A 16518-nucleotide genomic window follows, 5' to 3' on the forward strand; every position below is an offset into this window, starting at 1 on the left:
TTAATGTTTTCATTTTCTTTGGATATATACCTAGTGGTGGAATTGCTGGATCATATGGTAGTTCTATTTTTAGTTTTTTGAGGAATCTCCATACTGTTTTCCACAGTAGCTGCACCAATTTACATTCCCACCAACGGCATACAAGGGTTCCCTTTTCTCTATATCCTCACCAGAATTTGTTATTTATGGTTTTTTTGATGATAGCCATTCTGACAGGCATGAGGTGATATCTCATCGTGGTTTTGATTTGCATTTCTCTAATGATTAGCAATGTCAAGCATCCTTTTCATGTGCCTGTTGGCCATCTGTATGTCTTCTTTGGAAAAATGTCTATTCAGTTTCTTCCCAGGTTTTAACTGAGTTGCTTGATTTTTTTTTTTTTTTATATTGAGTTGTATGAGCTGTTTATATATTTTGGATATTGACCCCTTATCGGTCATATCATTTGCAAATATTTTCTCCCATAGGAGAAAATATTCTCAGTAGGCTGTCTTTTTGTTTTGTCGATGGTTTTGTTTGCTGCACAAAGTTTAATTAGGTCTTATTTATTTAATTTAATTTAATTTTTTAAAATTTTATTTTGCCTTATGAGACAGATCCATCCAAAAAGTATTGCTACAATTTATGTTAAAGAGTGTTCTTCCTATGTTTTCTTCTAGGAGTTTTATGGTTTCTGGGCTTACATTTAGGTCTTTAATCCATTTTGAATTTATTTTTGTATATGGCGTGAAAACCTCCTGATTTATTCCAAGGTATTTTATTGTTTTTGATGTGAATTTAAAGGGGATTTTTAAAATTTCTCTTTCTGATAGTTCATTGTTAGTGTATAGAAATGCAACAGATTTCTGTATATTAATTTTGTATCCTGCAACTTTACTGAATTCATTGATGAGCTGTAGTAGTTTCTTGGTAGTGTGTTTAGGATTTTCTATGTGTAGTATAATGTCATCTGCAAATAGTGACAGTTTTCCTTCTTCTTTTCTGATTTGGATAGCTCTTATTTCTTTCTTGTCTGGTAGCTGTGGCTAGGACTTCCCATACTATGTTGCATAAAAGTGGGCATCCTGTCTTGTTCCTAATCTTAGAGGAAATGCCTTCAGTTTTTCACCATTGAGTATGATGTTAGCTGTAGACTTGTTATATATGGCCTTTATTATGTTGAGGTATGTTCCCTCTATATTCACTTTGTGGAGAGTCTTTGTAAAAAGATGTTGTTGACTTTTGTCGAAAGCTTTTTCTGCATCTATTGAGATGATCATATAATTTTTTGTTCTTTAATTTGTTAATGTGGTATATCACACAGATTGATTGGTGAATACTGAACCATCCTTGCAACCCTGGAATAAATCCCACTTGATCACGGTACATGATACTTTTAATGTATTGTTGGATTCAGTTGGCTAATATTTTGTTGAGGATTTTTGCATCTATGTTCATCAGTAATGCTGGCCTGTAATTTTCTTTATTTGTGATATCTTTGTCAAGTACTCATTTTTTTTTTTTTTTTTTTTTTGTGGTATGCAGGCCTCTCACTGTTGTGGCCTCTCCCGTTGCAGAGCACAGGCTCCGGACGCACAGGCTCAGTGGCCATGGCTCACGGGCCCAGCCGCTCCGCGGCATGTGGGATCTTCCCAGCCTGGGGCACGAACCCATGTCCCCTGCATCGGCAGGAGGATTCTCAACCACTGCGCCACCAGGGAAACCCTGTCAAGTACTCTTTAAGGGAAAGTAGAGACGTATAAAATACAAGATCTCTATTCAAAAATGAAACCAATAAATATCTATCCAAAACTAAAATAAAGGGTTTGGAGTTGTAAGAAATATATTTCAGTGACTGAAAATCCACTTATTTGGGAAGCTTCCTCAGAAAATCCTAGAAATTTGAAAGAAGTGTTGAATTTTAAATCAGATAACTTGAGTTCAAATCAGAGCTTTCCTGCTAGCCAGCCATGTACCTTGGATAAATCATTTACCTTTCATGAACCTTGTTTTCCTCAACAGTAAAACAGGAATAGCATCACTTGCCTTTTCAATCTCATGGGAATATTCTGAAAATACACCAAACTGATATGTTTGAAAGTACTTTGTAAGCTGTAGAACATCATGGAAAGGTATAAGTGAGGTCTGTAGGCCACAGACCTACAGGTGTTGCCTGCTGGTAGACAATGACTCAAGATGCAGCAGAAGAAGGAGATGGATTCCCAAGTATTGCTAAAAAAAATCCACACACACACACAACACACACACACACAGAATACACATATCTGCATACATGTGTGTTTATTTAGAAAATGTGCCCCTAAACCTCTCAATACTTCCCTTTCACCAGGTAAAGAAGGGAACTGTAACTAACTTAAATACCTCATAAACTAAAAACTTCCAGACTAATGAAATTTTGAGTGCTTACTATTTTTAATATTAATTTTATTTTTATTTATTTATTTTTTTTTATTTTTATTTTATTTTATTTTTTGGTATGCGGGCCTCACACTGTTGTGGCCTCTCCCGTTGCGGAGCGCAGGCTCCGGAAGCACAGGCTCAGTGGCCATGGCTCACGGGCCCAGCTGCTCCGCGGCATGTGGGATCTTCCCGGACCGGGGCACGAACCCGTATCCCCTGCATCGGCAGGCGGATTCTCAACCACTGCGCCACCAGGGAAGCCCCTAATATTAATTTTAAATTAAGATTAATCTTAATTTTTTCTAATTTAAAATGAATAATTACCTTTAAAAATTTGAACACTGCAGAAATATCTGACTTAGAAAGTAAATACCTTCTGAAACCCCAAATACCCTCCACTCCATCTATTATATTAGCAGTTGGATTGATTATGTTCTTTCAGAATTTTTTCTGTGTTAGTTCCTTTAGTCCTTCAACAGAGAATTCCCGAAATAGTCCTTTGTTATAAAGGATAAACCTTTAGGGGTGGAAATACATTTTCTATCCTAAAAACTTGCCATTCTGTCTCTTCTTCTCCGTTCTTACTGTTTTGGCCTTAGGCATGTCCTCATCAGTTCTTTACCTAGACTATTGCAATAAACAGCTTTTTAACTAGTTGCCCCACTTACAGCTGTCCTCGCTTCAAATCCATATTCCACACAGCTGTTAACATAATCGAACTAAACAAAAATCTCGCGTGTCCCTGCCCTTTACTTGAGTTACACTTTGCCCCCGAGTCCATCCTCAACTCCTTTGTGTGACCCCCCCAGGACCTCTGTCGTCAGGCCCTGGCTGTTTGCCCAGGCCTCTCCCACCCCACGCTGCTGCAACGCTGACTTGCTTGTCGCTCCTGAACGTGAAGCCCCGTTTCACCATCTGTGACTGTGTACAAGCTACTCCCGCTTCCTGGTATATGCCCTGCTTTACCTTCTCCTGGTGAAACCGTCTTTGTCCTTCAGGGCTCCTCAGAGGCTCCACTTCTCTTCCGTGGAGACTTCCTACCTCATTCCCCTTTCTCTAGCTATCCTCTGCCCTGACAAAGCAAATCACAACCTTTCCATGTGACCACTGTACCGCCTTCCATTGCTGTAAGTACTGCACTCTAGGTAACTGATTTTTTTACTTGCTGTCTCCTAATTAATCTGGAAGGTTCTATTCACCTTTGTGTCCCAGTTCCTCTTGGTATACAATGGGTGTATACCAAATATTTATTGAGCTAAACTGGGAAGGGGACCTTTATGGGGCAGGAAAACCTCTGTTTAAAGCATGCCACATGGAAGACTGTCTACTCCAACTGCTGTTGGAGCAGACCTGGTGTCAGAGGGCCACAGAGGTGCCTCGTTTTATTGGGGGTACCAGAAGAATACAAGAGATAAGGGCCTCAGCCTTACTTAGAAGACCGTTCTCAAATATGAATGTTACCAGGGAAAAGCCTTTTACGTGCATTTATAGCCAACACTCAGGATTTCAGAGACAGGCTTCCAGGTCACAGGCAGTTCCCCAGGGGATGCCAAAGAGAATCTCATTCAGACTTGTTGAAAGTTTGCTTTCAATAACTATGTCAGCCTCACATCCATGTAAAAGTCCCAGGCTACACTTGTGGATGGAAATGTTTACACCAACTGTGTACCACACATGAAAACAGCATGGCACATGGGGAGGCAGAGGTCAACAAGCTCAGTTTTACGTGGGAAATTCTGGGTGGGAACCCAGTGGGGCCGCCTTACAGAGTGGTGTAGGCAAAAGAGGGCCTGGAGGCCAAAGACCCAAATAGAAAGTCAGGCTCTGCTTTTCCTGGCTGTGTGGACATATTAATTCCTCCTAGTCTTGGCTCCTACATCTGTAAAAATGGTTGGATAAGATTTTTTTCCCTCATTGAATCATCATGAAGAATAAACGATGATACTTTTGAAAGTGCTTTTTGATTTCTAAAATCCTTTAAAAATATTCCTTTTTCCCTTTCTCGAACTGATGCTCTTGGAGCTAATCTGTGTGTAGCGCTTCATAGTCACAAGTTGGTGTGTACGCATGCGTGTGTGTGCCTGTGTGCCTGTGTGTCCGGGACGAGCAAGGCATCTGTCCTTCCTTTCATTAGTCTCCTTTGGGCCCCAGAGTAAAATGTACACTGGCGTGAGGATTTCAAGGCATGGCTGAGCCTTGTCTTTCGAAACCCTCTCTACCTCTCTTCTTCATGATGAGGGAGGAGAAAAGCAAATATCAACCCCCTGGAGTTAATTTGTCCATGTGAGAGTCAAGGGAATACAGAATGCTGGTTCTCAAACCAAGTATATTAGGTTACACATCAAGTAGATGTGTGCTTTATCTGTGTCTAAACCTTACCCTGTGTAGGAATGGAGAACTCTGAATAGGGACTGAGATTAAATCTTATTAGAGCAATGGGATTAGGGTTACTACTGAGTTACCTGAGGAGCCAGAATAGGCAACGACATCAGAGTGATAGAAATAGAAGATAGAGCCGTGCTGCAGTGCAGTGGAATGGACCAAATACGGGGTGGAGAGTTAGGAGACCGGTCCTTAGGGGCCCTGCCTTAGTCTCCAGGACTGGCTTGCCTGCAGCTCTAGCTGTGTTGCCCTGAGCAGGTGATTTCTCCTCTCTGGACATCAGGAGTCACAGCTGTAAAATGAGCCGTTTGAACCAGGTGCTATCTACATTTCCTTCCAGTTCTGATGGGGAAGGAAGGGAATCAACACTTGTTGAATGTCTTCCTTGCACCCGACACAATCCGCGCTAAGCTACCTTGAAGAGTCTATGATTCTATCACACATGGTAGTCAGGTTTAGGTAGAAGAACTATGGAGTCAGATAGACGTGGATTGAAATCCCAGATCTATTATTTACCAGTAGTGTAACTTTCAGCCAGTTTCTTAACTTTTCCAAGCCTCAGTCTTTTCATCTGCAAAATGGGTCTAGTGACACAATAAACATACTCGTAGGCTCACAAGTCAACGCCCACTCTCTCTTCTATACCTTCCAAATTTCTTAAGTAGATTCCATCTCATCTATTTTCCTCCTTTTGTGGAGGCATAATCTAGGCCTAGATGGATGAGTGAAGTAAATAAATATTAGATCATGCAGATTTTTAGAGGCAGGGATAGAGCCCGAAGTCAGGTCTCCTGGTTGATTCTGAGCCATGTGCTTGTTTCCTCGATGTCTTTTTTTTTTTTTTCTATACCCTGCTCTAAAAAGGATCACAGAGTCTTTCCATGATAGGCAACCCAATGTATGCAAAAGAACCCAGTGTGATGACAGCCAGTATTCACACACAAGATGATTCCCAAGAAGAGCCACTGGCAAACAGTTCTCAGCGTTTGATTCTGAGACCGTGCTCAGCACTTCTTACCCCACCCCACCTCCTGCCATTCCACTTCTTGGAGAGGCAGAATAGCCATCTATGTGGGCGAATCAACAGTTCTGTGTGGCGCTCCTTCCCAGCCAAAGAACCAGAGAAGGTAGCTCTGTGCCCTTGTCCAACAGGTAGGCGACCAGGAAAACCAGAAGACTCTGATTCAAGACAGATCAGGGTTGGGAATTCCCTGGCTGTCCAGTGGTTAGGACTCGGTGCTTTCACAGCTGGGGCCCGGGCTTCAATCCCTGGTCAGGGAAGTAAGATCCTGCAAGGTGTGCGGCGTGGCCGAAGAAAAAAGATCAGGGTCGAAAAAGAGAGCTTGCATCAATCCAGCTCCTCACTGGAAGCAGACGCTGCTGGCATCTCCCGAGGGCTGGGAAGTGGTACAATGGTTAAAGTTGTTCAAGTCCTGGGCACCAAAAATATCTGGGAGGATGTGTGCTCAAAGAAAGCACAGCCCCTTCCTAGAGTTTTTAAACTTGAATGCACGGACCTATATGCCAGAGGGAGAAGAAAACTTTTATGGGCTTAAAATGATGGGGTTTTTTCAGATATGTGTCAGCACTAGCAGTGCTGTGCCCTAAGAACTGAAGCCAAAGCATTAACTAACGTGACTGATAAGCTTTTTGCATTTCCAGAGGAGGTACAAGCAGGAAAAACAAGGATGCCTCTTTGGAAAGCTGCTTTTCAGGAGGGAACGACCCTAAGTGGCTCCAGCCTCCTAAGAAACCATATGTTTATTAAAGGGCTCCATGTCTCCTCACTTCCATCACTCCTTTGTCTAGAAGTTCGATGCTTTCCAGGAGAAGATCCCAATGTGCACGGGCAAAGGTGTGCCTAGACTGGTCTGTCGTAGGTCTGACTAGAGACCAGGGACTGGATGAGGCCATCTCCCCAGGTAATTCAGGGGAGCATCCAAAGAGGCAGGAGCCTTGGACTCATAGGGAACAGCCAAGAGCCATGGAGAAAGGAGAGTCCCCCAAGCAAAAATACAGCCAGCATTTCTTAGGGGACTCTCAGCCTTGTTCATCTGAGATAACAGATGAACACTTGCTCTACTCTACCACTTGGAATATATTTTTAGGATCTCTTCATGAGCAAAACGTTGTCAACCCTTTTATAGATCAGTTACGAAACAGAAACTCTTCCTGACTGCTACGGAGACGTATAGAAGGGGGGAAGAAAGAAAAAAAAAAATCTTGCCTGTAATTGAAGGCAGGTTGGGAGATGTTCACGCTTTGAAATTCTCCTTCTTGTGAAATGTTTATGAAACACTTTCCACAAACGAGTTATGCAACTGGCACTACAGCTTTGATCATTTTCATCGCCAGTGATATAGTCATTAATGTTGAGTTGTTTGCCCCCCAAGAGAGTGTCATGTGAAATGTCCCGGGGACGGGGCTAAGGCTAAGTACTCCAGCCCCATTGCATGACCCCAAACAGATGGTTAATAAGGAGGTCCAGGTGTAGGTCTGGGCCAGAACATCACCTTGTGGTCTGTTCTCTCTCCCATCCCTGGGATGTTTGTGGTATTGTTTGGTAGATAGAGTGCCTGGGGAGGGTCAGAGGACCATTCTCTTGTAGCATTTAGCCAGTGCCTTGTCGTGTAACGTTACACGGATCTCTGAAGCACTCCTGGTCTCTGTGAGACGGGAAGATAAACATTCATCCCCACACTTCCTGGCTGGGCGGTGAAGCCAAGTAAGGAATGTATGAAGGGCTTCCCGTTCCTCAGAAGGGGCTCTCTCTTCCCAGAATGAGGCTATTTCTTTCTAAAGCAGGTGATGTCAGGGAGTTCGCTGGGATTAGAAAAGATAATCACCCATGATACCTTTCTACCTCCCTGGTCACTGCCCAAGACTCAGTGTAACACCTTTGCACAGCTCAGTGGGTGGAGAAGATCCTGAACTAACAAGCCATGTCTGACATATGGACGGAGGACCGATGGCTGTGGCCAGGCAGAGGCCTCTGTGGTGGCCCACGTCCCCAGGGATTAGTCCTTCCCAAACAGGGCCTGGAGAAATATTTCACTTGCGTGAGAAGAAGCTCCAAAGGGACCCTGGAGACGATCTTCACGGTTCCAGACAGGCTGTGGGTTTGGTTGGGTTTTCACAAGTACGGGGGAAATTGGATCTTCATCCAATTTGCCTCCGGTCCTCACATTAGCAGTCAATGGGATCCAACAGAAGTCTCTCTATCTTGTTTTCCCAATCCACAGCCAACACCCAGTTGCCTGGAAAGGCTCCCATCTTTTCCATTCGACAGCTGAGAAAGGGATTTGTGGATTTGGAAGGGACTTGATTTCTTGATTCCTTATTGTTTTAGCTAGCCCCTGAGCTCTCAGAGAATCGTTGGAGAAGTAAGTGTGCCGGGGTCGGGAGGGAGGGCAGAGTTGCTGCTGTATTTCTTCTCCTAGTCCAGTTCTGCTCTTTCTGAGACCCACCGACCAAAGTGGAGATTTTAGAATTTGTCACAGGAAAAGTAGTCTGCTTTACTGTCTTTCAATTTGGTTTGTTTAGGATCGTCTCCCTTGGGGTTTACCGTCAGCAGCTCACACACAAGGGGTAATGAATTATGAAAAATGAAAGAGTAAGAGGTCAATAAAGCAAGAACTGAGAAGAGGAACACACAGAGTTGTCAAAACGCCCCAGGTTAACACCCAGAGGGATTTTTTTTTGCTATCAGACACTTCATTTTCAGAAGTGGGAGGTCCGCAGTGCCCCTAAAAGAGTTTGGAGGGCAATTGATCCAGGAAGCAGATGAAAGAGTGAGTTTTCTTTTATGATGGCGCTGGTTTCTGAAATTAAGTGTTGCAGGAAGACCTGGCACTGATTCTAACAGATAGCACCCAGGTTGGAGGCAAAGCACATGCTTTCGAGCTGTGTCATAGCTGCACCCCCTTATCTCCCCGTTGCGCATAATGAGTCTATAAAGGAACCCTGCCACTTGCCTCTGAGCTGGAGCCGCGCCAAGCTGCCTGCGGTGGTTCCACCAGTGTGCTTTGAGCTCCAGTCTTCCATGTTCTGCCTCTGTCCCCCTCCATCCTGCCTCACCTATCCGCACTCGGGATGAGGGATGTCCAGGAGCAGGAGGGGGCTGCAGAAGGGAGATGTGGGGAAGGGAGGCTTTGCTTAGTTAAAATCTCCCCTCTGAGCAAAGCTTAAGATTGGTGGTGGTTTGAGATAAGTAGTTTATCAACTATTTTGAGCTTTTTAAAACCTGCTAACAAATGTTTCCCGGGAATCTAGGATGTGAAAACTCTGATTTCTGGGGGAAGGACTAGGACAGCAAGCTTCTTAGATGCAGATGCCAAGTGTGGGGGTGGGGAGAGCTGAAGGGCACTGGGGGCAGGGATGGCGGCTGTCCTGGAGATCACTCCTGGGGGGCAATGCCTTTGGAGTTTTCTGATGTCTAGCTCTCTGCCCCCATTGTGCTACTTCCTGACACTCTCCCTTCCTCTTCTTTGCTTCCAAGACTCCAGAAAAGCCTCCTTAGGTGAGAGAAGAGAGGAGCGATTTGTAAAGACTGTCCCTAAAAGAAGCATCCTCTTACCAATTTTGGCTCAACTAGGACTTCCTAGTGCTGTTTAGATCTGCTTTATCTAAGAACAATACAGCACCATGGACTAGCCAGATTCTGCCAAATACACCACGGAGCTGGAATTTTATAATTCCATTTTAGGACTGAAAGAAAAATGATGTAGAATCACACAACAGATGGGGAAACCAAGTCTCATAGAGATGAAACGATTGCTCAAGGTTACATTGTCAGTTAGAGTCAGAGTTAGGACTGGAAACAAGTTCTAGCTCCCTGTTTGATGTCTTCCTCGCTGTATCCCACTGAAGGATGGAGAGGTGGATTCTGATTATGTCTTTTATTCAGTTAGCACGCATTCGGTTCCGACTATGTACAAGGCACCATATTTAGGACATGAGCTCCCTCCTCAGTCTCTGTCACTCAACAAGATCTTCCTAACTCTCCAACCAAAGGGAACTCTTGATTTACTAATCCAAAGCACCATTGTTCCACAGCAATTAAACACAAGTAGAGGGCTTCTCTGGTGGCGCAGTGGTTGAGAATCCGCCTGCCGATGCGGGGGAAGCGGGTTCGTGCCCCGGTCTGGGAAGATCCCACATGCCTTGGAGCGGCTGGACCCGTGAGCCATGGCCGCTGCGCCTGCGCGTCCGGAGCCTGTGCTCCGCGATGGGAGAGGCCACAACAGTGAGAGGCCTGCGTACCGCAAAAAAACACAAAACACAAGTAGAGCTGTTAGTCTGAACCTTTACCTTGGGTTAAACTAATACAGAAAAGATTCCAGGATGTCAGTGATATTCCCTGTATAAACCAAGAAAATGGTTCAAGCCAGGGTCACTATGGCCAAGAGGTTCCATCAGAGGGTCCCCCAATGTCTTTTATAAGGTATGGTCTAGATCCCAAGCTCCCTGCCATATTATATGAATCCAAAGTCACTTGTATACTCCCTACCCACCCACCCCCCATCCCCACCAGGGACTTCCTGAAACGCTGCAAAAGGATACAGTAAGTCCCCGACATACGAATGAGTTCCATTCTGAGAGCGCATTCGTAAGTCCAATTTGTTCACAAGTCCAACAAAGAGAGCCTAGGGACCCAACTAACACAATCGGCTATATAGTGCTGTACTGTGATAGGTTTATAATACTTTTCACACAAATACATAACAAACAAACAAAAAATAAAGAAAACATTTTTAATCTTACAGTACAGTACCTTGAAAAGTACAGTAGCTCAGCACAACAGCTGGCATACAGGGGCTGGCATGGAGTGAACAGGCGAGAAGAGGTACTGGCTGGAGGAGGGAGAGGAGGTGGGAGATGGCAGAGCTGAAGGATTGTCAGCAATAAGAGATGGAGGGCAAGTTGCAATTTCACTCATGCCTGACGTTGATGGCACAGGTTCTGCTTCCTTGCTGGAACCAGATGCATGTTCGCATCTCTGAAAGTTTGCAACTTGAAGGTTCGTATGTAGGGGACTTACTGTAGTTGTTCTCGGGGTGGGAGGAGGGGGGGGCACAGGTAGTGCTTCCTGCCCTGCCCTTGGGGTGGGGCTGCCACCGAAGGGTGGTGGAGGCTGGAGAGAGTTTGCAAACTGCCACGGTCCCCTCAGGCTGCAACTACAGCAGTGATTGTGAAGGAGACATGTCCCCTCCTGTAGGGAGACAGGCAAGGACTGTCACCTAAGCCACATGGGTGAAGAGGCCAGCTGCAAAGGCAGCTCAGCACGCAGAGGGCAGACAAGTGTGGAAAAAAACAAGGGGGGATGGAGGGGAAACTGGTTCGCAGACTTTGGGATTTCATGGAGCAGGAAAATAAAATACCATAATATAAAGGAGATTGGTAAAGGGTTGCCAATTTTTTTTTTTTAATTTGTGAAAGTGGGGAGTTTTAAAAATACCATTTAGGATCACCATCATTTCCTAAAAGAAATTCTAACATACCACCCCCCAAGAAAAAAGAACATCACCTCGGAATCTAAAAGAAATGTTTAAAGTCACTACAAAAATTCCTCGTTTTTTAGAGTTTCAGTGAGGAAGAGCATATATTGCACTATGTACCAGCACATGGCCCAGAATGGTGTTCGGGAACGATCAGTCCAGGTGGATTCCCCATCTCGAGTATGGTTACTACAGAGAGACTCTCACCTCTGTCCCTTACCGGCTGCCCCGGCCCAAAGGGCTCACTCAGGCAGGAAAATGAAGCTGCAGCCCAGTAGACGCTGAGCTAGTTCTTTGACTCTCCAGGCTTGTCACTTATCTCCTGCCTCGGTCTTCTCTAAGTTTCCACTTCTGTCTGCCTGTGGGGGCCCAGAACTGATGCCCTCCCCCTGCCTCTACTTACAGATTAAAACCGAGGACCTCAGTGACTCTCTGCAGCAGACCCTCTCTCATCGGCCATGCCACCTGAGTCAAGGACCTGCCATGATTCCTGGAAACCAAATGTCTGGGGTAAATGGCAACCCGAGTCGGGAAGCCCTGATATTCTAAGAGGGCCAGTGAGTTTAAGTCAAGCCTCCTGCAAAATGCTTCACCTCTAGATCTGGCTCTCAGTGAATGCAGATTGGGCTAAAAAAAAAAAAATCCCCTGCAGGGAAACTTGGAGGCCTGCATTGGGAGGGGGGCTGGGTTACAGAACAATCCTCTGAAAGATGAAGCCTGGCTAGTTACGGGAAGAAAAAGGAGTCAATCTTGCCAAAACAAAGGAGTAGCCCCTACAATGGGGTTAGCTAGCCCCTAACAATAGGGCTGGGGTCTGCCAGCCATATTCAGGGGAGCCCCATGATGACAGCTACTGCTGTGGTTACAGAGCATTTCTGTCCCCAGTAAGCCCATTTCCTCCCCCAAGGTTTTGTCATACTAGAAGGAATAAAGAGGCATCTGAAATAGTAATGACAAATGTCTGAGAAGGCGGGTGTCCACGCAGCAAGCCCCTTTCTTGACCTGGATTCCCAGGGGAGGAAAGAGCCGACCCTTCCCTGGAAATATTTAAGACTAGAACGTGCATTTATTCCTTCACTTCTTTATTCAACAAGGCTCTACCAAGTCTTTTCTTTGTGCACAGGCCTAAGCTCAGTCCTGTGGGGTCACAGAACCCTTGGGGTCTAGGTCACAGAGGACTCCCAGATCCCCCAGATATTGGGAAGTAGTATTTATTTCCCTTTTGGGGGCTATTGGGAGGAAGCCAGGGGAAACGGACTTTCTGTTTAATCAAAGTGGTTTTATTAAGAATGAAGAACGTGCCTCTTCCTCCAGGAAAGGTTCAGGACCAGGAAATGGCCAAGACAAAAGCGGCTTTTAGCATATCAAGTGGCGTGAGATTTTTTTTTTTTTTTTTAATTAGAAAATTGGGATTGCCTGTCATTTCTAGAGTAAACCTCTGAGAGATGGGTAATACCCACAATCTGTGCCCTCGGGGCATTACCAGTCTAGCTGGGAGACCGTTCTGATACACACAAAAGTTAAATAACAAGGAATGGTTTAAGCAAGACACAGCTTGGCTGAGTGCAGGAGGTGTAACAGCACCGTCATTAATGGGGTAGCTGCTATGTGCCAGACACAGGGAAACAGAGGCATAGGGCAAGGTCCCTATGGAGACCCACAGGACAGGTGGGCGGCGGGTAGGTGGAGCCCACACTTGCAGCTTTTGTAAATTCTGTGGTGCCCGTATCTCCCTGCACAGGACATGGCTTCCATCCATCCGCTCCAGCAGCTTGTACTGGTTCCCGGACACCTACAGTCTGTCTCCCAGTTCCTACTATCTCAGACCCAGCCTGGGCAGCAAGGTGAGAAACCCTGGGGGCTTTTACATAGAAAAATGTGCTAAGGATCTGCTTCTGCCTGCTGGGACCCAAGTGTGGGGCGTGGCTGACTGGCTCATCCTCTAGTATTAAGAGTGGCTTGTCCACCTCAGGGCCCGAGGAAGCGACCTGTTGTGGCCCTCCAGGTTGAGTCTCCTTTTCTGCTTCCCCCCTCCCATCGTCCTCAGTTTCATGGCCAGTTGAGACCGAAGGCGCAAGGGTGGCAGGATCTGGAGCAGAGCAAGGAGGGAGGAGCTCCTTGGGAATCTCGGTCCAGATTAAGTCCCGGATCCTTGGAAATCTCCTCAGGATGTGGATGTGGACTCAGACTTCCACCCTTGGGAAGCTGGAATTCCATTTGGGTAGAGCGGCAGTGCCACCCACAGGCTGTGGAGAGCGTTTTCAGGTTTTCTTCGGCCGGGAGGTTACCCACAAGACAACTTCTCCTTGTCCAAGAACAAACAGATTAGAATACTCACAATAATAGCTAACGTTTCTTGAGCATGGTATGCCAGGAGCTCTGCGGAGTGATTTTCCTGACATCTTTCAAAATAACCTCGTGCGGTAGGTAGTCATATTATGTCACCGGTGACCTACTAGAAAGTTCCATAAACGTCTGTCGGAAACCCATGTTCTTGGCATTGCACTGTACTGCCTCTCCCTCTCCCATCTCCACCAACTAGGGCTGAAAGTGATGAAGTATAAGCTTCCCTCCATTGTACAAATCCCAAGGAGAGGCTTTGGAAATCCAGAATCCAAAGGAAACGCGACTCTGCCTTCTGTCCTTAGCACCTGCCCAAGTTATAGTTATCCTTAGTTACCAAGTCATCTCAGAGTGTTATGATGATGAATGAGAACATATGTGAACCTGTGAGTATTTATGTTAGCTAAACACTATATATCATACTCCTGGAATAGGAAAGGGAAGGTAACCGTTCATTCTGTTTCTTTTTGAAAGGCGGTGTTGTGAAACTGGCTCAGGCATATAACCAGTGAGGTCAGTGTATGACACAGGGGGAAAGAAACAGTTTAGTATTTGGACTCAGAAAAACTCATTGGTTAAAAAAAAGTCCCTTGCTAGCTGTGTCTCCTTGAGAAACTTACCTAACCTCTCTGAGGTTCCATTTTCTCCTCCCTAAAACTGGAATCATAGTAAACCTCTGCCTCACAAGGTTATTGAGAGTTATTTGAAATAATGCATGTGAGAAGGCTTTGTACATTTCAGAAGGCAATGTAAGTGTCAGATTACTATTAGTACTCAAGCTTCCGCCTCCCAGTACAGGGCTCCTTCCAAGAGCTTTTTTGCTTGTGTATTTTAATAACGAAAAATTAAGCCTTGGTTGTTTTAGACCGAGGAGCAAAATGGTCAGCGTCAGTAGATCTACACATCAGTGACCCAGAACAGCTGAGGGGCAACAGAGAACCCAAAGTTCTGCTGTGTGCTGAGTGATTGGGGTGACGTGCCTCACTGTGTGCTTTGGTAGTTTGATGGCCCCATTCCCACAGTGAGAGTGAGAGTTCCTGGCTGTGGCTCTTCTTAGAGGAAGGCCACTGTCATGACCACCATCCAGGCAGAGCCCTTTATGGACAGTTTTCCTGGAGAGAGCCATCCTCCGGCCGTGCAATGAGCAGGTAGAGTCCACACCACCGGGTAGAGTTGCCTCCTGCTCTTCCCTTCTCTCTCAGCCTTTCCTCCCAAGTGTTCAATGTCTGAGTCCTGCCAAGAGCCTCTGACGATTGGCTGCTGCCCTTTGGAGCTGCGTGGCACCATTCCCTTGATCCGGCATCTTTGCAGATCTGGCTCGGCCTTTGCAGCCATCCCAGGGGCTTCTGCAGGCACAACGGAAGCCCTCAGCTCCAGCTTGAATCCTTAGTAGTCACCCCCACATCTCCCTCCCTCTTGGGTTTCTGCAGGCCTGCTTATCAAATCCCAGAGCAGGCTGCCTTGACCCTCCTCAGCCTTTGCACCACTCCAGGCAGGCAGGCAAAGCAGAAGGACTGGTTTGGGGACTGCTGTTGACATCTGTGTATCCCTGTGTCTGATTCGCCTCCACCTGCGTGTGGCGATCCTGACAGTGCCCATGGGGGCCTCTCCACAAGGCTGGAGGTGGGGTGGATGGACATGATTAGGTAGCGGGGGGTGGGGGGGTGGGGGGTGGGGGGTGGGGGGGGGACAGTTATCACGGTTCCAACGCTGTAGATCATGTCTTTTCAGCTGGCCTGGATTTGATTCGTTTGCTCCTTTGTTCCTCCCCTTTCACCCAGGTCTGCAGTCAAATCTTCTCCCCTTTCCCCAGCAGCAAAGCTCTCTCCTCCTCCCACAGACGGGGCTTGGCCTGGCGTCCCAGGTAAACACCCACGTTCTTCCTGTCCCAGCTCCTGACAGAGTTAAGCTCCTAGGCTTCCCCCATCCCCTTGACGGTACACTTACCCCTCCAGGAAGAGGGAATCACAAGGGACTATCCCAGTCGGCACGGGGGCAATTTCAAGCCACAGCCAGAGGAAATGAGGGCCCCAGCATCACTGGTGGAGCCAGAATTAGAAATCAGAGATTTCAGATCCCGGGCTAGCCTGCTCTGTGGGCACGTATTCCACTCCCACCCCCGTCAGGCCCTGGCATCACTCCTCTGAGAACCAGGGATCAGCCAACTTTCCAGGGACGCCAAGGTGACCGCCAGCCCTGCCCAGGTGCTCTCAAGCGCCAAGGGGGAGACCAGAAGCCCAGAGACCTGATATCCTGAGAACACCAAGCCAGGGCCTCTCACCTCTGGGCCTCTCTTAAGAACTGCTCTTCTAGACTGCTTCCTGGAAGGGACAAAGCACGGGTCAGGAGGACGGAGGCCTGCGAGAGGGCCCTTTGCAGAGCTGCTGTGGTGCCACACAGCACCTGTTTGCCAGGGAGAAAAAAGGCACCTCTTCCTTTGGCCAGACGCGGCCTCACGCCAGGGAGTGTGGCTTGGCGAGGGCAGCAGGAGCTACACTGGAGCTGCCACTCCTCCCCTTATCTGGGTGACCTGGTGCAGTTAATGCCTGCACCACTGCATGAGACGCCTCTGCAGAGACGGACATGTGGCACAGTTGGGAACGACTGCAGAGACCCTAATGTCCCTTTTCCGGGCTAAGATCCCCGTGGATCACTCAGGGCCCTGGCTTTACAGGGCTAGAGTCCAGTGGAGGCCCCTAGAAGGGGGTGGGTGCCCCCTAGTGGCTAATAGAAATGGGGACACCAGAGTCCTGAGCTCTTGGACCTTCTCCTGACTGCTCTCAGAATCGCATCATCACAGACTTAGATCTGGAAGAGATCTGAGAGAAGGTTCAAGATCACCTCTCGTGTCTTATAACACGAGAGCCGGGCGAGACCAGAAGCAGAGAGACTGTTT

At 46.8% G+C, this 16518-nt stretch overlaps 1 protein-coding gene across 1 annotated transcript in view; it reads left to right on the top strand.

Annotated features, from left to right (window-relative positions):
- POU2F3 (POU class 2 homeobox 3) overlaps positions 1 to 16518 on the top strand; it is an 80238-nt gene that overhangs the window by 49332 nt on the left and 14388 nt on the right. Inside the window, exons 4-6 of the mRNA XM_059067874.2 lie at positions 11685 to 11789; positions 13021 to 13123; positions 15404 to 15486. Coding sequence (XP_058923857.1) covers positions 11685 to 11789; positions 13021 to 13123; positions 15404 to 15486 — 291 coding nt within the window. The remainder of the gene's footprint in view (positions 1 to 11684; positions 11790 to 13020; positions 13124 to 15403; positions 15487 to 16518) is intronic.

Source organism: Kogia breviceps, chromosome 7 (genome assembly GCF_026419965.1).
Source record: "Kogia breviceps isolate mKogBre1 chromosome 7, mKogBre1 haplotype 1, whole genome shotgun sequence".
Lineage (NCBI taxonomy): Eukaryota > Metazoa > Chordata > Mammalia > Artiodactyla > Physeteridae > Kogia > Kogia breviceps.